This window comes from Juglans microcarpa x Juglans regia, chromosome 2D (assembly GCF_004785595.1).
Source record: "Juglans microcarpa x Juglans regia isolate MS1-56 chromosome 2D, Jm3101_v1.0, whole genome shotgun sequence".
Lineage (NCBI taxonomy): Eukaryota > Viridiplantae > Streptophyta > Magnoliopsida > Fagales > Juglandaceae > Juglans > Juglans microcarpa x Juglans regia.
This window is the reverse complement of record NC_054596.1, coordinates 10,982,626-10,997,282: the sequence shown is the minus strand read 5'-3', so window position 1 is coordinate 10,997,282 and position 14,657 is coordinate 10,982,626. Positions and strand designations below refer to the sequence as shown.

The following is a 14,657-nucleotide window of genomic DNA, read 5'->3' as shown; positions in this document are numbered from 1 at the left end:
CTTACGCCACATAAGCATTGTGTGGTATAAATATCTTACAATAACATTATTCAGACTTACATACTTTAAAACTATATAAATCATTTCTTTACGGAATGCGATGGATGTTATAATATCTGATAATATTTAATTTATGAAAATTTGAAGACAAGCACCAGTAGTGCTTTGGTGTTTGTTGTCCAACTTTGTACACAGTGTCAAACGTTGGTGTCTAATTATAAATCATGAATTGGCCAAAAGCATAAAAGAATCTGCCATACAATCTCAACTTGCCATAATGGATTATGACAAGGATGAGCTTCACTCATCAAGCCTATGTCCACTTAACCATAATTTGGTTGCCCATTTCTCTAAATAAATGATTTTAAGCATTTGATGTTCGATCCTTACAATTGGCTTCAATTTATAAGTTCCGGAAACTGCTAACAACATGACATAATATTCTTTGGTGGACAGTTGCGGACAAAGATTGAAAGAATTAAGCAAACCTGTTCTCATATTAAATGCGCCAGAGATCCGCTTGCAAGTTAGACTGTTAGTCTCGTTTTGTTGAAATATTTTGTTAAAATTTAAATAAAATATTATTAAAATATATTATTATTATTATTATTTTAAGATTTAAAAAAGTTAAATTATTTATTATATTTTATATAAAAATTTAAAAAAATTATAATAATTATATGAAATGAGATAGTTTGATACCAAACCAATTAGGGGTGGTAATATATGACACGACCCTTTAACCCAACACGAACATAACACTATAAAAGCGGGTTAGGGTTTAACTTTAACGAGTTCGAGTCAAAACGGGTTGATCCGTTAAGACACGATAGCTTAACAGGTTGATAACGGGTCAACCTGTTATAACCTGTTAATAAAATTAAAGTTACAATTATACCCTTATACCTAAAAAATAAAATTTTTAATCTTTTAATTTTGATATTTTTATTGTTTAGATTGTAATTTTGGACTTGTAGTTAGTTTTATATTTTTTATAGATACAGTGATTTTAATATTTATATAAAATTATGCTAAAATTAACTAAACCAATGGGTTAATTTTGAGTCTGTTCAATCCATTTACATAAACGGATCAAAACAGATTGACACAACACGACCCGTTATGTTAATAGGTCGTGTTAGGGTTTGAGATCTTGACACGATAAGTTTAACGGGTCGGGTTAGGGTTGACTTATATAATATAATATACACGTCTTGACACGACACGAATAGGACCTGTTAACACAATTTGACACCCCTAAAATCAGCCCTACTCTCTTTAATCCATTTGCAAACACTAATACACACGAATTGACAGTAAAGATCACGTGTTTACCTCAAAGATGCATTTCCGTCATCGATAATTGATTTGAGATCTATTAAAACATGCTTGAGATCCAAAAATAGCATTTAAGGATCCTCCAAAAGTCTTCTATAAAGTGCTTAAAATCAGCTGCCTTTTTTTTGGGGTACCTACGTCAAATTACTTTGGTTGACATGAATCTTATGCAATGACTAAAAAAAAAATAAAAAGAGTAATTCATAAAAATATAATTCACGTAGATATATACAAGTCGAAATAAGAGAACCCAGAACGACAGTGCCTCGTAACATTGGCCATCGAAATCTCAACAACGTTGTTAATGGCTTTCAGCGCGTGTACGATGGGAAATCGCATCGCGTCCCTGACAGCAACACCTGCCATGCTTATATCTGCTTATCAACTTTGCTGATCTCATGCACACGGACTACTCGTCGATTTATTCTATGTACCACGAGAAATAGCGTACACGGCACACAACAGTGACTATAATACCAGAGAGCTGCGAGCATGGATTCTAGGTTTTGGGCCTGCTTGTTCTTCATGCTGGTGCCCTTTCTGTGCAATGCTACATTGGTCTCTGCCGGAGAGCACGTGCTCACTCAAACTTCACTGAAACTGTCTCCAAACATAATTTCATTGTCGTTGAGTTCTATGCTCCATGGTGTGCCCGTAAATCTACTTGCTGTTTTTCGCTTTCTTCTTTCCTAATCAAAGTTTTGAATACTAGGTCTCCTCTAGTGTGGGAACTGAGAAATTAAAACTGGCTTTTCAAACCAGCCAAGTACTGGAGTTACCGACTCGGTCCTTTTATTACAGTAGTATAAAGAAATTTTATAAAAGAAATTTGCAAATGTCTTTGATATATAAAATGATCGATAAAATAATTTTATAATCTCACTTACCATGCCAAATCAGGTTAATTTGTAAGTTTATTTTTATCAAATCTATGGTGCTTGAAATATTTTTCTTTTATCAAACATAATCAACATGTTGGGAATTTTATCTCAAAATTCAACAGCAAAGAAGGAATGCATATTTGCTTGGTGAAATTTTAGGTTTTTTTTTTTTTAAGTCTACATGATATTTTCGGTTGTTAAATTTTATAGGTTTTTATGCATGTTGCTATTTTGTTCCTTTACTGAGAAGAGGATGGCTTGGTTTTTGGGAAGCTCTGTTTTTAAAGCGAAATCTGAGTTTTAAAGTAGAGTTTACCCTCCGATTTTGATATTGGCAACCATAGTAATGCCGATTCACTTGTCCCCGGCTAGCGATATAAAAGTCCTGTTTCAAGCAGCCCACAGCCAGTGATATACTGAGGTACTTCTATAGAATTGGTGAATGGTTGTTTAGGCTGATTCACTCAACAAATAGGGTTAAACTCCTGGCCAATCTGGGCATTCTTAGCGATTAAAGTCGATGTGACCTTGTGTTTTGCCCTTCATGTAAAGCTTCCAGTTCAAGTTACATTGATGAATTATCATTTATAATCCCACTGTTTTTCAAATAAATAATTATTCGACTGATTATGCTTGATGAGTTGCCCATTAAAAACTTCCTTGAACATGGTTAAAACCATGCTTTAGTTTGAGTTTGTGTTTGGCTTACTACTGTGTTTACTAGGAGTTATCAACTTGTTTACACTATGCACTCTGTGCTTCCCCAAAAGTTCAAATTTTTATTTTCCCGTGTGTTTTGGCTGGTTCATTCTTCAGTCTAATACTGCTTTTCCTTTCCCTGTGACAGGTGTGGCCCTTGTATGAAGCTTTCCCCTGAGGTAATTTAATTTGTCTTCTCATTTGGTTGAATAGGGAGTTGTCTCGGGTCTTCTGTCATGCATGCGTAGTGCATTCTTAATCGAATGATATTTATTTCAAACTCAAATTTGTCAAATGTATAGTATGAAAAAGCCGCTTCCATTTTGAGTAGCCATGACCCTCCTGTCATTTTGGCAAAAGTAGATGCAAGTCATGAAGCAAATGAGGAACTTGCAAGTGAATACGAGATCACGCATATCCCTACACTCAAGATTTTAAGAAAGGGAGGAAAGAATTTGCAAGAATACAAAGGGCCTCGTGAAGCTGATGGTATAGTAGCTTACTTAGAAAAGGAAGTTGCTCCTGCTTCAGCTGAAATAAAATCTATGGAAGAAGCTACTAGTGTTATTGATGAAAACAAGATCTCCATAGTAAGTACTTTTGGGCTTTATTTTCAACTTCTGTTTTCTTCCCACCTTTTAATGCTAATTTATTTGTCCAATTCAACAGGTTGGAATCTTTACAGAATTCTCTGGGGAGGAATTCGATAACTTCACAGCCCTAGCAGAAAAATTGCGTTCTGACTTTGATTTTGGTCACACTTTGGATCCCAAACTCCTGCCAAGAGGGGAATCTTCAGTGAATGGACCAACAGTGAGATTACTAAAGCCATTTGATGAGCGTTCTGTTGATTTCCAGGTACTTTGGAAAGCTGCTACTGATCATATAGATCTTATTGCACTTGTTCTGTTATTTTTTCAAGTATGATGCCTGGTTTCTTTCTCTTTATGTTTTCAGGATTTTCATGTGGATGCTTTGGAGAAGTTTGTTGAAGAAGCCAGTGTGCCTACTGTGACTCTTTTCAACAAGGACCCAAGTAACCATCCATTTCTTATCAAGTTCTTCAACAGCCCTAATGCCAAGGTCAGAAAATTGTGAAATATAAGGATTAAACCATGATTGCACACAATCCAGAAAAATATATGATTAAACTGACAAACCAATCAGCCCATGGAGAGAGGAGTTTGGACAATCAGATGGAACCACACAAAACACCAAGAAAGCACGAATAAAATCTATTAGAGGAAAATAATAGGGAATAAAAGGAGGGGGAAGGGTTGCAGCGTGGAAATACATGCAGAAAACATTTTTTTTAATAGGAGAAAAAACAAATCAAAAGATCATCCCGAGCAGCAGGTCTAAGAACATAGGGGAGGATCTACCGGAGTAGGTTTTTCACAAAAGAACGAAATTTTACCAAATCTGCCCGATCAGTGCACCACAAAGCAGACTTTTTAAGCTTTCCTCAATGACCAGCTGCGTGTGAACAATAGAAAGCATGCTGAGAACATTTTTCTAAAAACATTTTACATCAAAACAAATCAGAAACCATTTTGGTTGAATACCATTTACTTGAACACAAATGATTTCATTATTTAATAAAGATCTGGTGGTTCCATTTCCCAAAGTGCCATGACCTTTCATTCATTTTATTCTTTAATTTATTTGGTCAGAATGTCTAGTGTTAAGAAACTCCCTTGTTTTCTCTTTCTTTGCTTTGGTCTAGAAGAATGCATTTATGTGGACGAATTCACTGTCACGGTTTTTTGTTTTATGTTGTTACTGATTTACTGATTCTTCTTTTCTTTGCCCTTTTTTTTTTTATTTTTTTTTTATTATTATTATTTTTTATTCTTTTGGTCTCCACAATAGGCATGATAATACTTTTTTTTTTTTTTTTTTTGTCCGGTTAGGCGATGCTGTTTTTGAATTTCAGTAGTGAACTTGCTGATGGTTTTAAGTCAAAATTTTATGATTTGGCTGTGCACTACAAAGGTAATGGCATAAGCTTTCTAATTGGTGACATTGAGGCAAGCCAAGGGCCCTTCCAGGTAATTACCTTTTCCACCCAACCCAATTTTATTTGTATTTGTAGGGCATACTATTTTGACATGTTTAATTTGTATTTGGACTGGACGGGCAGTACTTTAGACTCAAAGATGAACAGGTACCTCTTATCTTCATATTAAACAATGATGGTCCGAAATACCTTAAATCAAACTTGGAGCCTGACCATATTGGACCTTGGTTGAAGGAATATAAGGTAGGGCTCCCACTTCTTTTGCCGTGGATATCAATTCAAATGGCTGCTGCATTCCTTCTAAATTGCAGATTTAATTTGTCCATTTTTTGTCATGAATCTAAGTATTTTTGTTCATTAATCTCATAAACCATAGTTATTTTAGCTTTTTTCTTGCCTGTAATTGTAAATTGAATTGACTTTCTGAGGTTTCATTGTGTTCATGTTTTAGGGTGGAAACTTACAACCATTTACTCAGAGCCCATTCCCGAAACTAATAATGAACCTGTGAAGGTGATTGTTGCTGATAGCCTCCATGACCTGGTTATTAACTCTGGAAAGAATGGTCTGTCTTTAGTACCATTTTATTAGTTGCATCATTCATATTTTCTTCCTGTAGTTGTTAGATTACAACTTTAAGTTTCGGAAGTAATAATAAAAGTGGGAATGAGATCATTGTAACTGACAGCACAGATAGGGGTAATATATGCATAATCATTCCAGGTCCACATATGTTGTTGATAATTGTTATAAAATTCATAAAATTTTAAAATGGATGAAACACAAGATAGACAAAGTCTGGAAGTTGCTGAATCAACTGCTCCTCCAGAATAGTTTGCAATACCACTTAAGGGTGGGTAAACTGTCCATCCCAGTGCCACTACCCACTTCTAATAACCGATTGGAAAGTTAAGATCTCTACATATGAATCGGGCCTAGAAGAGTTTCCAACTAATAATAGTGGTATCTGGTTCGTTTTTGCTTTGGCAAGTTCTATTTCTCAAAGGAGTGCAGGTCACTAATAATCGTGATAACTGCTTTGTGCCCATGCAGCTAGAATTTCTTACGATTCTTATGCAATCTTGCTCTTACAAATGGGGCCCTTAATCAGAATGGCATGAATAACTAATTTGACCATGCAGTAACTCCTCCATGAACATTCTGCACCTATTTGTTTAGTTAAAGAAATGAACCTTTCATGATTCTCTGCCATCATAACAAAGTTCTCTCTTGCTATAAATCTTATTGGATTTGCATGGCATTCAGTGCTTTAAACTTTGTCATTAGATGATTGAAAAATCAGAGGTATTAAACTGATCATCTCATTGCTCTTATCCAATATGAGGTAGCTTTTATAGTCAGATATTGATTGAGCTTGCAGTTGTAGCAAAAATTCGTTTGACATTGAAAGTTAAGTTCCCCCGACATACCGTCTCGTTGTAAGAGCTTTAAAGTCATATAAAAAATCAATATGATGTTATGCAACCAGATAATGGATGCTCCACACTAGTTTGTCTAGCTAGGACAAAAAGGAATCCACATATAAGCAAACATATTGATAAACAAGTAAATGCTACATTCTTGTTATCTAGATAAGTCGTCACCTTTCCCCCCTCAACGGTTCTTTTGCTGCTCATGCTAACTCTTTTCCCTGCATAAAAATAATGGTTTTTGCTCACAGTTCTGCTAGAGTTTTATGCGCCTTGGTGTGGAGACTGTGAGAAACTGGCTCCAATTTTGGATGAAGTTGCAGTCTCATTTGAAAATGATGCCGACATTATCATTGCAAAACTGGTAAGAATCTTTTTCCAAACAGTCAGGAACTCCAAAGACAGCTCATTGGCCTAATTGTACATAACTACTACTATAGGTTGTGCCACTAACTACTATATTTTTTCCGAGCGCCGTAAATTAGGCCAAGTAGATTTTGAAGGGTTTTTAAGGCTGACAAGCTGGGCCTCAAGCAAAGAGCATTGGAGCAAAACCTTGAGAAGTAGTTAATGTAGGACTGACATTTAGTTTCAAGAGCAAGAATCAATAAAAACCAGATATTGAATCTACATGTTGTAGCTTGACTTATGTCTAGACCATTTGCCTTTCTTGCTAATCCAGCATGAACTTACAGTTTAAAGTCAAAGCATAAGTAACACTAGAATGTTAAAGACTTCTGTTGCATTCATTATCACTTTCAAATTGGTAAATCTGACTTAGCCTCATATAGATCCTTAATTGGTTTTGGTAGTGATTTCTTTTGAATCTTATTATTGTCTAGGATGCAACTGCAAATGACATCCCAACTCATAGCTTTGAGGTACGTGGTTACCCAACTTTGTACTTTAAATCTGCCAGTGGCAAATTTGTTAAGTATGATGGGAATGGATCAAAGGAGGACATCATTGATTTTATTCGGAATAATCGCGAGAACACTATCCAACCAGAGACGGTGAAGGATGAACTGTGATTATGGTAAGTACCTTTTCATGTGCTACAAATTATCCGATTAGTTATTGGTCTCTTAAGATGAAGGTTGTTAATTCTGGGTGCAATTATTCTTTTCCTTTTGCCCCTTGAAATATATTGGCTGCTGAATTTACTTCTGGACCCTAACTTATCAATAATTGATTTTCAACACGAATAGTTAAAATTAAAACAAGAGACAAGGCATAAACCCATTGAAGTTGTATTGCTTTTATAGGGAACTATAATTGTACGTGCACCAAGGGTCTAGTTCAATGTTTATTGCTGCCTATGTGATAAGATTATTATGCGCTTGAAAGCAACTCCCTTGGAGGATTCATTCATATGTGATATGTTTTAGTAGTTTTCACAAGGAAAAGAGCAAAAAGCCTAAAACATGTTCAGGGAGATTTGATATCATGGTTGCGATGGGATGCTTAGAAAGTAGGTGCCTGAAGGCATTAACTAAAAAGTTAGTTTAAGTTCATTTAAACGTTCTGGGGTGAAAGATAAATGGGTCGTTGAATGGATTTGACATTGGATGTAAACGCTAGTGGCTTGGAAAAGTTGTGATCTGCTCTGTTTTCTAACCTGAGTCCAAGATTTGTTTTCTAATAGATAAGCATCGATAAATTGATTTGCCTTTTCTTGTCAAATGTCTGCAGTAGTGCCTCCAAACAATCAAGATGCTTGGTATGGAGGATTTTACCCGAGAAAATTGAAAGCCTTTATAATCTTTTTAACTGCTGGATCAAAATAAGAGATGATTGACAGTCTCATGTGGTGCTTGTAGTTCAGTTTTGCAGATAGTTTCCTTTGCAGTGACATCTTGTACGTACTTGTTCTCCAAATATATATTTTAGAGCCGTTTAGCCCTTGTTGCAAATCATCTCTCAGCTCACACATGCACATATAAAAGGCACACCGTACATAGGTGATAGGTAGGATTGCTTAAAATCGGTGTCCTTAAATCGGCCTCTCCTATTCCATTTTTAAGACTCGTCTGCCTAATAGTGATTTTGCAGCCGAACCAATTAATATATACAGAAAGTTCTTTAAACTATTGCCACTCATACGGATTGAGCAGCAGTACTAATCCTTGACTGTGATTCGTTACTTTGCCAACATACTTCCACAAATATATCATTTTATTCTCTCAGATTAGAACCGAAACTACTGATAGTGGGAAAAGCATACAGCACCTACCTAAAACCTTTCCCCAGTTCCATCACTAGGTGAAGAGGTGTTTTTCTTTTCTTTTTTCTTTTTTTGTCATGGATAACAAAATCTTAAATTTGGTCGGGGAATGTGTTGGTCCCAAGAAAACGTTCACTTAACTGCTAGAAAATTCCAAGCGATCAGTTCCCCCCACCAGTAACATGTTGACTCGCATCCTTCTTCTGGCCCCACTCATGAAACCTCAGGTGTAACTCTGCAGCAGCAATCAAGAAATGGACAGCCTGGATTGGAGTGAGAATATCAAGAATGGCTTTGAGAGTTCTCAGACGTAGATCATCAGCCTTCAGCAAGATCTTCTCCAAGCCCACCGCCTTCAACTCCAGAACGGACCCAACTCTCTCCTCAAGTCCACCCCCACCAGTACTCCCTTCCTCCTCCTCGTTCCTCATCAAGTCCGTCACCAAGTGCGACAACTGCACCATCGACTGGTCCGCTACCGTTTCCTGATGCTTCGCCATTTTCTCCGTGATCTTTCTCTCCTCCCTAATGGTCCTCTCCTGCAGCTCGTCAATCTGGACGAGTTGCCTCGGTGAGAGATCGCCCAAATCGCCTATACTCAACCCTTGAATGAAACTGAATAGTTGGTCCTCAAGTTGCAGCCCGGACTTGGAGTAGAGCAACTGAAAAGCCATACTGGGTCGCCACCCTCCTATCCACATGAATGCGTTCTCGAGAGCGCTTGTCCATGGGGGTGTCAGCATGACTACCGCATCTTGCTTGGCGCACCTTGACTTGGCCTGATAGTATTTCTCGTAATTCAGAAGGACTCTGTTAATGAGGGGGCCTAAGTGAGGCTTGTCTGGGACCCGAGTCTCCTCAGTTTGGGTTGATTCAGCTGCGATGGTGGTGTTAGTTTTTGCTCGTTTGTGCTGTTTGGAGGCAGATGTGAGGTCCTGGAGGTATTTATTTTGCTCCACAATCCAGTGCTCGAAAAATCTATGGAAGCTTTGGCCATCATTATTGCCATCTGGGAGTACGGACATGCTGGGTGTGGTTTTCACTTTAGGGGAGAGAACCGTCTATGCAAGTACATTGGGGGTTATCTGCTTCTGGTTTTATAGAAGGAAGATTTGCCAAAAGAGGGTTTGCATGGATGGATTGGGTTGGGAGGGTCGATCCAACCAAAAAAAAGCCAACTTGCATGGCTGGGTTTTTTGCGTTTGCTTAGTTTGGAAGTCTACCCAAAGTTTGAGCACCCCAGTTTTTTTGGTAGGGTTATAAAAATACAAATATTATTTATATATATCAAGTTTTTTGGTGGAAGTGATCCCAAAACGAGGGCTGAGTTCATCAGTATCAAGGTGGTATCCACTTTCCTAAACCGACATGCTCAGTTTTTATGATTTTCTATTGCTCCTAAGGGACACGTCGCCTACTCTTCACATGACAGTAGACTTGGCTGGCTTTATTAGATTTTGCTTACGAGTTCCGATATCGAAACTGGAATGGCTTTCGTTCGTACCATCATCACTGGCCCACGTTCAATGTACAGAAAAAAATCAAAACAAAAAAAGGTTAGCAGTCTCCTAATTTGTCTGGCCCACGTTCCGATATCTTCATCTCCTTCGGAAAACAAAGTTCGAGGATGAGCTGGTTCTACAGCTGTCTAAGATTAAGGTTGTCTGTAGGCGTTGAGAATTGACTGATTTATAAATAATATTATTTTATAGATCGTTTGAATTTTTAATAGATGAGTTGAGATGGTTTTAGATGAGTTGAATAAAATATTATTAAAATATTATTTTTAAATATTATTATTATTTTGATATTTAAAAATTTTGAATTGTTTATTATATTTTGTGTGATAATTTAAAAAAATTATAATAATGAGATGAAATGAGTTGGGGTAAATTTTGAATCTAAATAAGGCATAAATAAGTTGAAATATGTGTTTAAATTTATGAAATAGATTGAAATGATTTTAATTTTTTATGACAAGTTAAAAAAATAATAGATCCATCAATAATTGGTTTAAAGATGGATTAAAGTGTTCCTGATATTCTACTTCTAAAATAGATATTTTTATATATTTTTTTAAGAAAACCGGAACACGGAAATGGTTGAGATATAAAACTCATTTTGAATTGGATATCCTCCCGATTAAGTTAGAAAGTGTTGGAACTAATTGGGTGTAAGCAATAATTTGTATATATTCAAGTGTAACGCCACAATACCTAGCAAAACTTAACTGTAGGGGTGTAAGCGGTCTTATTTTGGACACTTATTTTTTTATAATTGAATTGATATATATCGGTTTTGAAAATTTAAGGAAAATTTAAGAATTGATAACGGATTGATTCACCATTAAAATCAGAATTTTCGGCTTTTCCAATTTCAGTCAGATTCGGTCTAATTTTTTCGATTTTACAAATAAACAAAATCGTACTTTAACAATACTTTAGCAAGTGATGATCAGTATCCCGCATTTTATGTTATATTAATTTTTTGTTATAAAATTAAAATTTATATGTTATATTAAAATTTAAATATTATATTAAAAATTAAAAGATTAATTTATGTTATATCATAATCAAATGTTATATTAAGATTTATAAAATTAATTTTATGTTATATCAAATATTATATTAATTTTATGTTGTAAGATTAATAGACATGAAAAATAAGATTTTAAAATCTGTTATATTAATTAGCAATTTACAATATAATATAAAAAATTGTATATAATATAAAAATCATATAAAAAATATTTTATATATAATATAAAAAATTAAAATTAATATATATGTATCGGTTCGATTCGTTTCAAACCGGTGTTCTAAAATCCAAAATCAGAACAGGACCAATTTTCAACCAGTTTAGCTAAATAGGAACTGGTACCACACCAACTCAGTCCAGTTCACCGGTTTTTTGATTTTTTTTACAGCACTACTAAACGGTGTATAAGTCAAATGTGGTTATCTAGATTCCTAACACAACTCTAGTATTAAATTTAATAAAAAAAAAGTATGCGCCCACGCGATGCATAGTTGATTATGGAATAATTTGAACGTAGTCTTTTTTATTATCAATTATAATAAATTATATATAGAGAGAGAGTAAGACATATAGTTCTATAAGAAACTAGTGGAGTGTTTCCAATATTTAAAATTTTAAATTGCATAACAGTTTTTGACATTAGGCCTGTGTCGAGTACCCATACTCGATCTGCTTGGTTGGGTAGAGGGGAAGGCGGGAGGTTGCCCATGTACAAAAGTGTGTGGTGGGTGTCGGGTTGGGCTTTAGGCCCGCCTGTGTTTCACCCATCAGGTCCATATATATATATATTAAAAAAAATAAGTTTTATAATGAAACGACATCGTTTCGTTTTAGGTTTAATCATCTCCCGCGTCTCTCTCTCTTTCTCTCTCTCTCTCTAATCGATTCTCCTCGTCGTCGCAAAGTTCATTATCTCTCTATCTCACATTGTAAGTATCTCAAAGCCCTAAGTTTCAAATTTCGAAATCCAAATTGTTCTATATTTTCAATAGAGGATTGGATTGTCTTAAATGGAGAATGAGGTTGTATTTTGGATGTTGTGGAGTTGGATTGTGTGGTTACGTTAGATTTTCGGATTGATTTTGGGAGGAAATTTAGGATTTCAATCCAAAACCCTAAATTAGTTTAGGAGTTCGAATTGAATTCCTAAATGATTTTAAGGATTTGAATTTCGAGACCCTAAATAATCTATGGGTTCAATCCAAACCCCTAACTTAATTTAAGGCTTCAGATTGAACTCATAAATTAGTTTAGGGTTTTGGTTCAAAACCTCTAAACTAATCTATTTTGGGGTTTCAAAATTGAAACCCGAAACTAGATTGTGTGGTTTTTGTTTGCTGTAATTTCTCTTAATTCATATTTTGATTTTGCTTATAAGAGATTGTATTATATTTATTTGACAAAATTTATTTTAAATTCAATTGTTGTAGGGAGAACTTCGAGAAAAGAGGCTCAATCTCAATCTATATCGGCCGCATATTGATAGCTTGACTTTGATACACCCTTGATTTATTAATTAATTCTTTGTAGTTTGTACTTATGTTATTATTTTTTTCTAATTGACGTTATTTTCTTTCTGAGACATCATACGATTCATATCCTCATTTTTTCTTTTTTATCGTTTCAGGTTGTATGATGTCAATTGGAGTTAGAGGGAGTTGGCAAATGATTTCTTATGTTGTTATCTTTATTTCTTTTTTTATTTAATGTATTTCAATTGTTATAACATTGTTATTCATTCAAGCTATTTGACAATTTGTAATATTTTTAGATTAGTTTGTAATAATTTTAGATTAATGTGTAATAGTTTATAGTTTATACTACTTAGTATTAGGTTAGAATTATTAGTTAACAACTTTATTAGGTTTATTTACATTAAGAGATAAGATTTAATTTTATATATTTTAGATTTTTAAATTTGTTATTAATATATGAAAATTTGAAGTGAGAAACAGGTTTTGGGCCAAAACTGAACCAAAAAAACTACAGAAAACAAATCCTGAGCCCAAAACAAAGAAAAAAACTTGAATTTTCACTTGTATCTGCATGTACCAAAGATTATATCTCCAAAGATCCTCACCAGAGATGGACCACCATTTAGAAAGCAAACTTTCACAACACTTTGACGTAAAATCCTCAATTGGAGTATTGTATATATAGCATGTAACTTGGATACACTAGAACATCTTCTCCTCACTGGCTCACTTGCTACTTTACAAGAGTCCTCTGCTGCCAATTTCCTTAAACGGGTCCCGTTTGTAACTTAGACTGAGATCAATCTAATTTTAAATTAAATTTAACATCTAACTATTCAACTCTCAAATCATTAAATTTATCTCAAGTTAAAAATTCTTTAGATGTGAGATTCACAATTTTTTTCAACTCAACACCTCATGTATTACACGTAGGATCTACAACCTTTTTTAATTTCTCATAAATACATCTAAACTCATTTTAGGTGGACTCCACAAAACTCACTTTGGCCACCATGTCTACTCACTACTATTTATAAAAAATTCAACTCATATCAACTTAGCTTAACATCCAAACGGAACCTAAATCATATCATCATCAGCTACAATCTATGAATTCCATTTGAGGCAACGAGTCATGATTCCTCGTCCACCATGACCGTGTCAACAATCATGGGATTGTCTTTGCATGCCTGGGCTGTGGGCATATCAACAACTGCGAGTGAATTTTATGGTAAAAAACCAAAGGCTCCTCCAGTGGTTGTATCAGAAAGGCTGTCTAAGGAGCAACTTTCCTCAACTTTTCAAAAACTCCATAATATGGAGGATGACTTCCTCAATCCTCACCAACCTTGAATTGTTTGGGCAATCCTTGCTTTCACCGATGGAGGGTGCATTCTCTTTTGACTTCAGCCTGGATGTTATTGTCCAGATATGTGGATCTAGAGTGTCTATTTACATATAGGAGTGATTTAGATTTAAGGATGAGATGAGATGATTTTAGATGAAAGATGGAAGTTGAAAAAAATATTGTTATAATATTATTTTGTAATAAAAAGTTCAATTAAAATTTAAAAAAATTGAATTGTTTATTATATTTTGTATAAAAATTTAAAAAAATTATAATAATAAAATAAAATAAGATGAGATGAAACATATTCCGAATTCAAACGGGTTTGCTTAACTTGTATCTTTTTCTCCTTGGATTATTCTACTTGTTTATTTACTTGAATTGACATTTTGAAGTATTTTTTGGTTGACTTGGCAATTTCAGGCTTGTGCATGAAAAAGTGTGCAATCAATAACAACGTAGAATTTAGAACATTACTAATTCAATATTCTTCTTCCTGCGTAGATGTGCAGGACATATATCACCTCAAAAACTTTGTCCTAACTCACAAGAAGCTAAGATCAGATACTCAAAACTTAACAACCAGACACACATCCCCATCTGGAATCTTATAACTGTAACTTTAATTCTAAACTAATACCTCAGCTGCATGCACTCTCTTCTCCTTGTAGCTGCATAGTTGTAACAGTGAATTGGAATTTTGT

The 14,657-nt window shown here is 34.8% G+C and overlaps 1 protein-coding gene and 1 pseudogene across 1 annotated transcript; one reads left to right on the top strand and one right to left on the bottom strand.

Annotated features, from left to right (window-relative positions):
* Window positions 1-277: 277 nt before the first annotated feature.
* Window positions 278-8,267, top strand: LOC121249252 (annotated as a pseudogene).
* Window positions 8,268-8,527: 260 nt separating this feature from the next.
* Window positions 8,528-10,126, bottom strand: LOC121249973 (protein DOG1-like 3). Its single transcript, XM_041148859.1, has one exon. The coding sequence runs from the start codon at window positions 9,615-9,617 to the stop codon at window positions 8,754-8,756; it is 864 nt and encodes a 287-aa protein (XP_041004793.1). The 5' UTR covers window positions 9,618-10,126; the 3' UTR covers window positions 8,528-8,753.
* Window positions 10,127-14,657: the final 4,531 nt, after the last annotated feature.

What these genes read in the sequence shown, in the direction of transcription:
- LOC121249973 (XM_041148859.1), bottom strand. Translation starts at nt 9,617, where the DNA reads ATGTCCGTACTCCCAGATGGCAATAATGATGGCCAAAGCTTCCATAGA.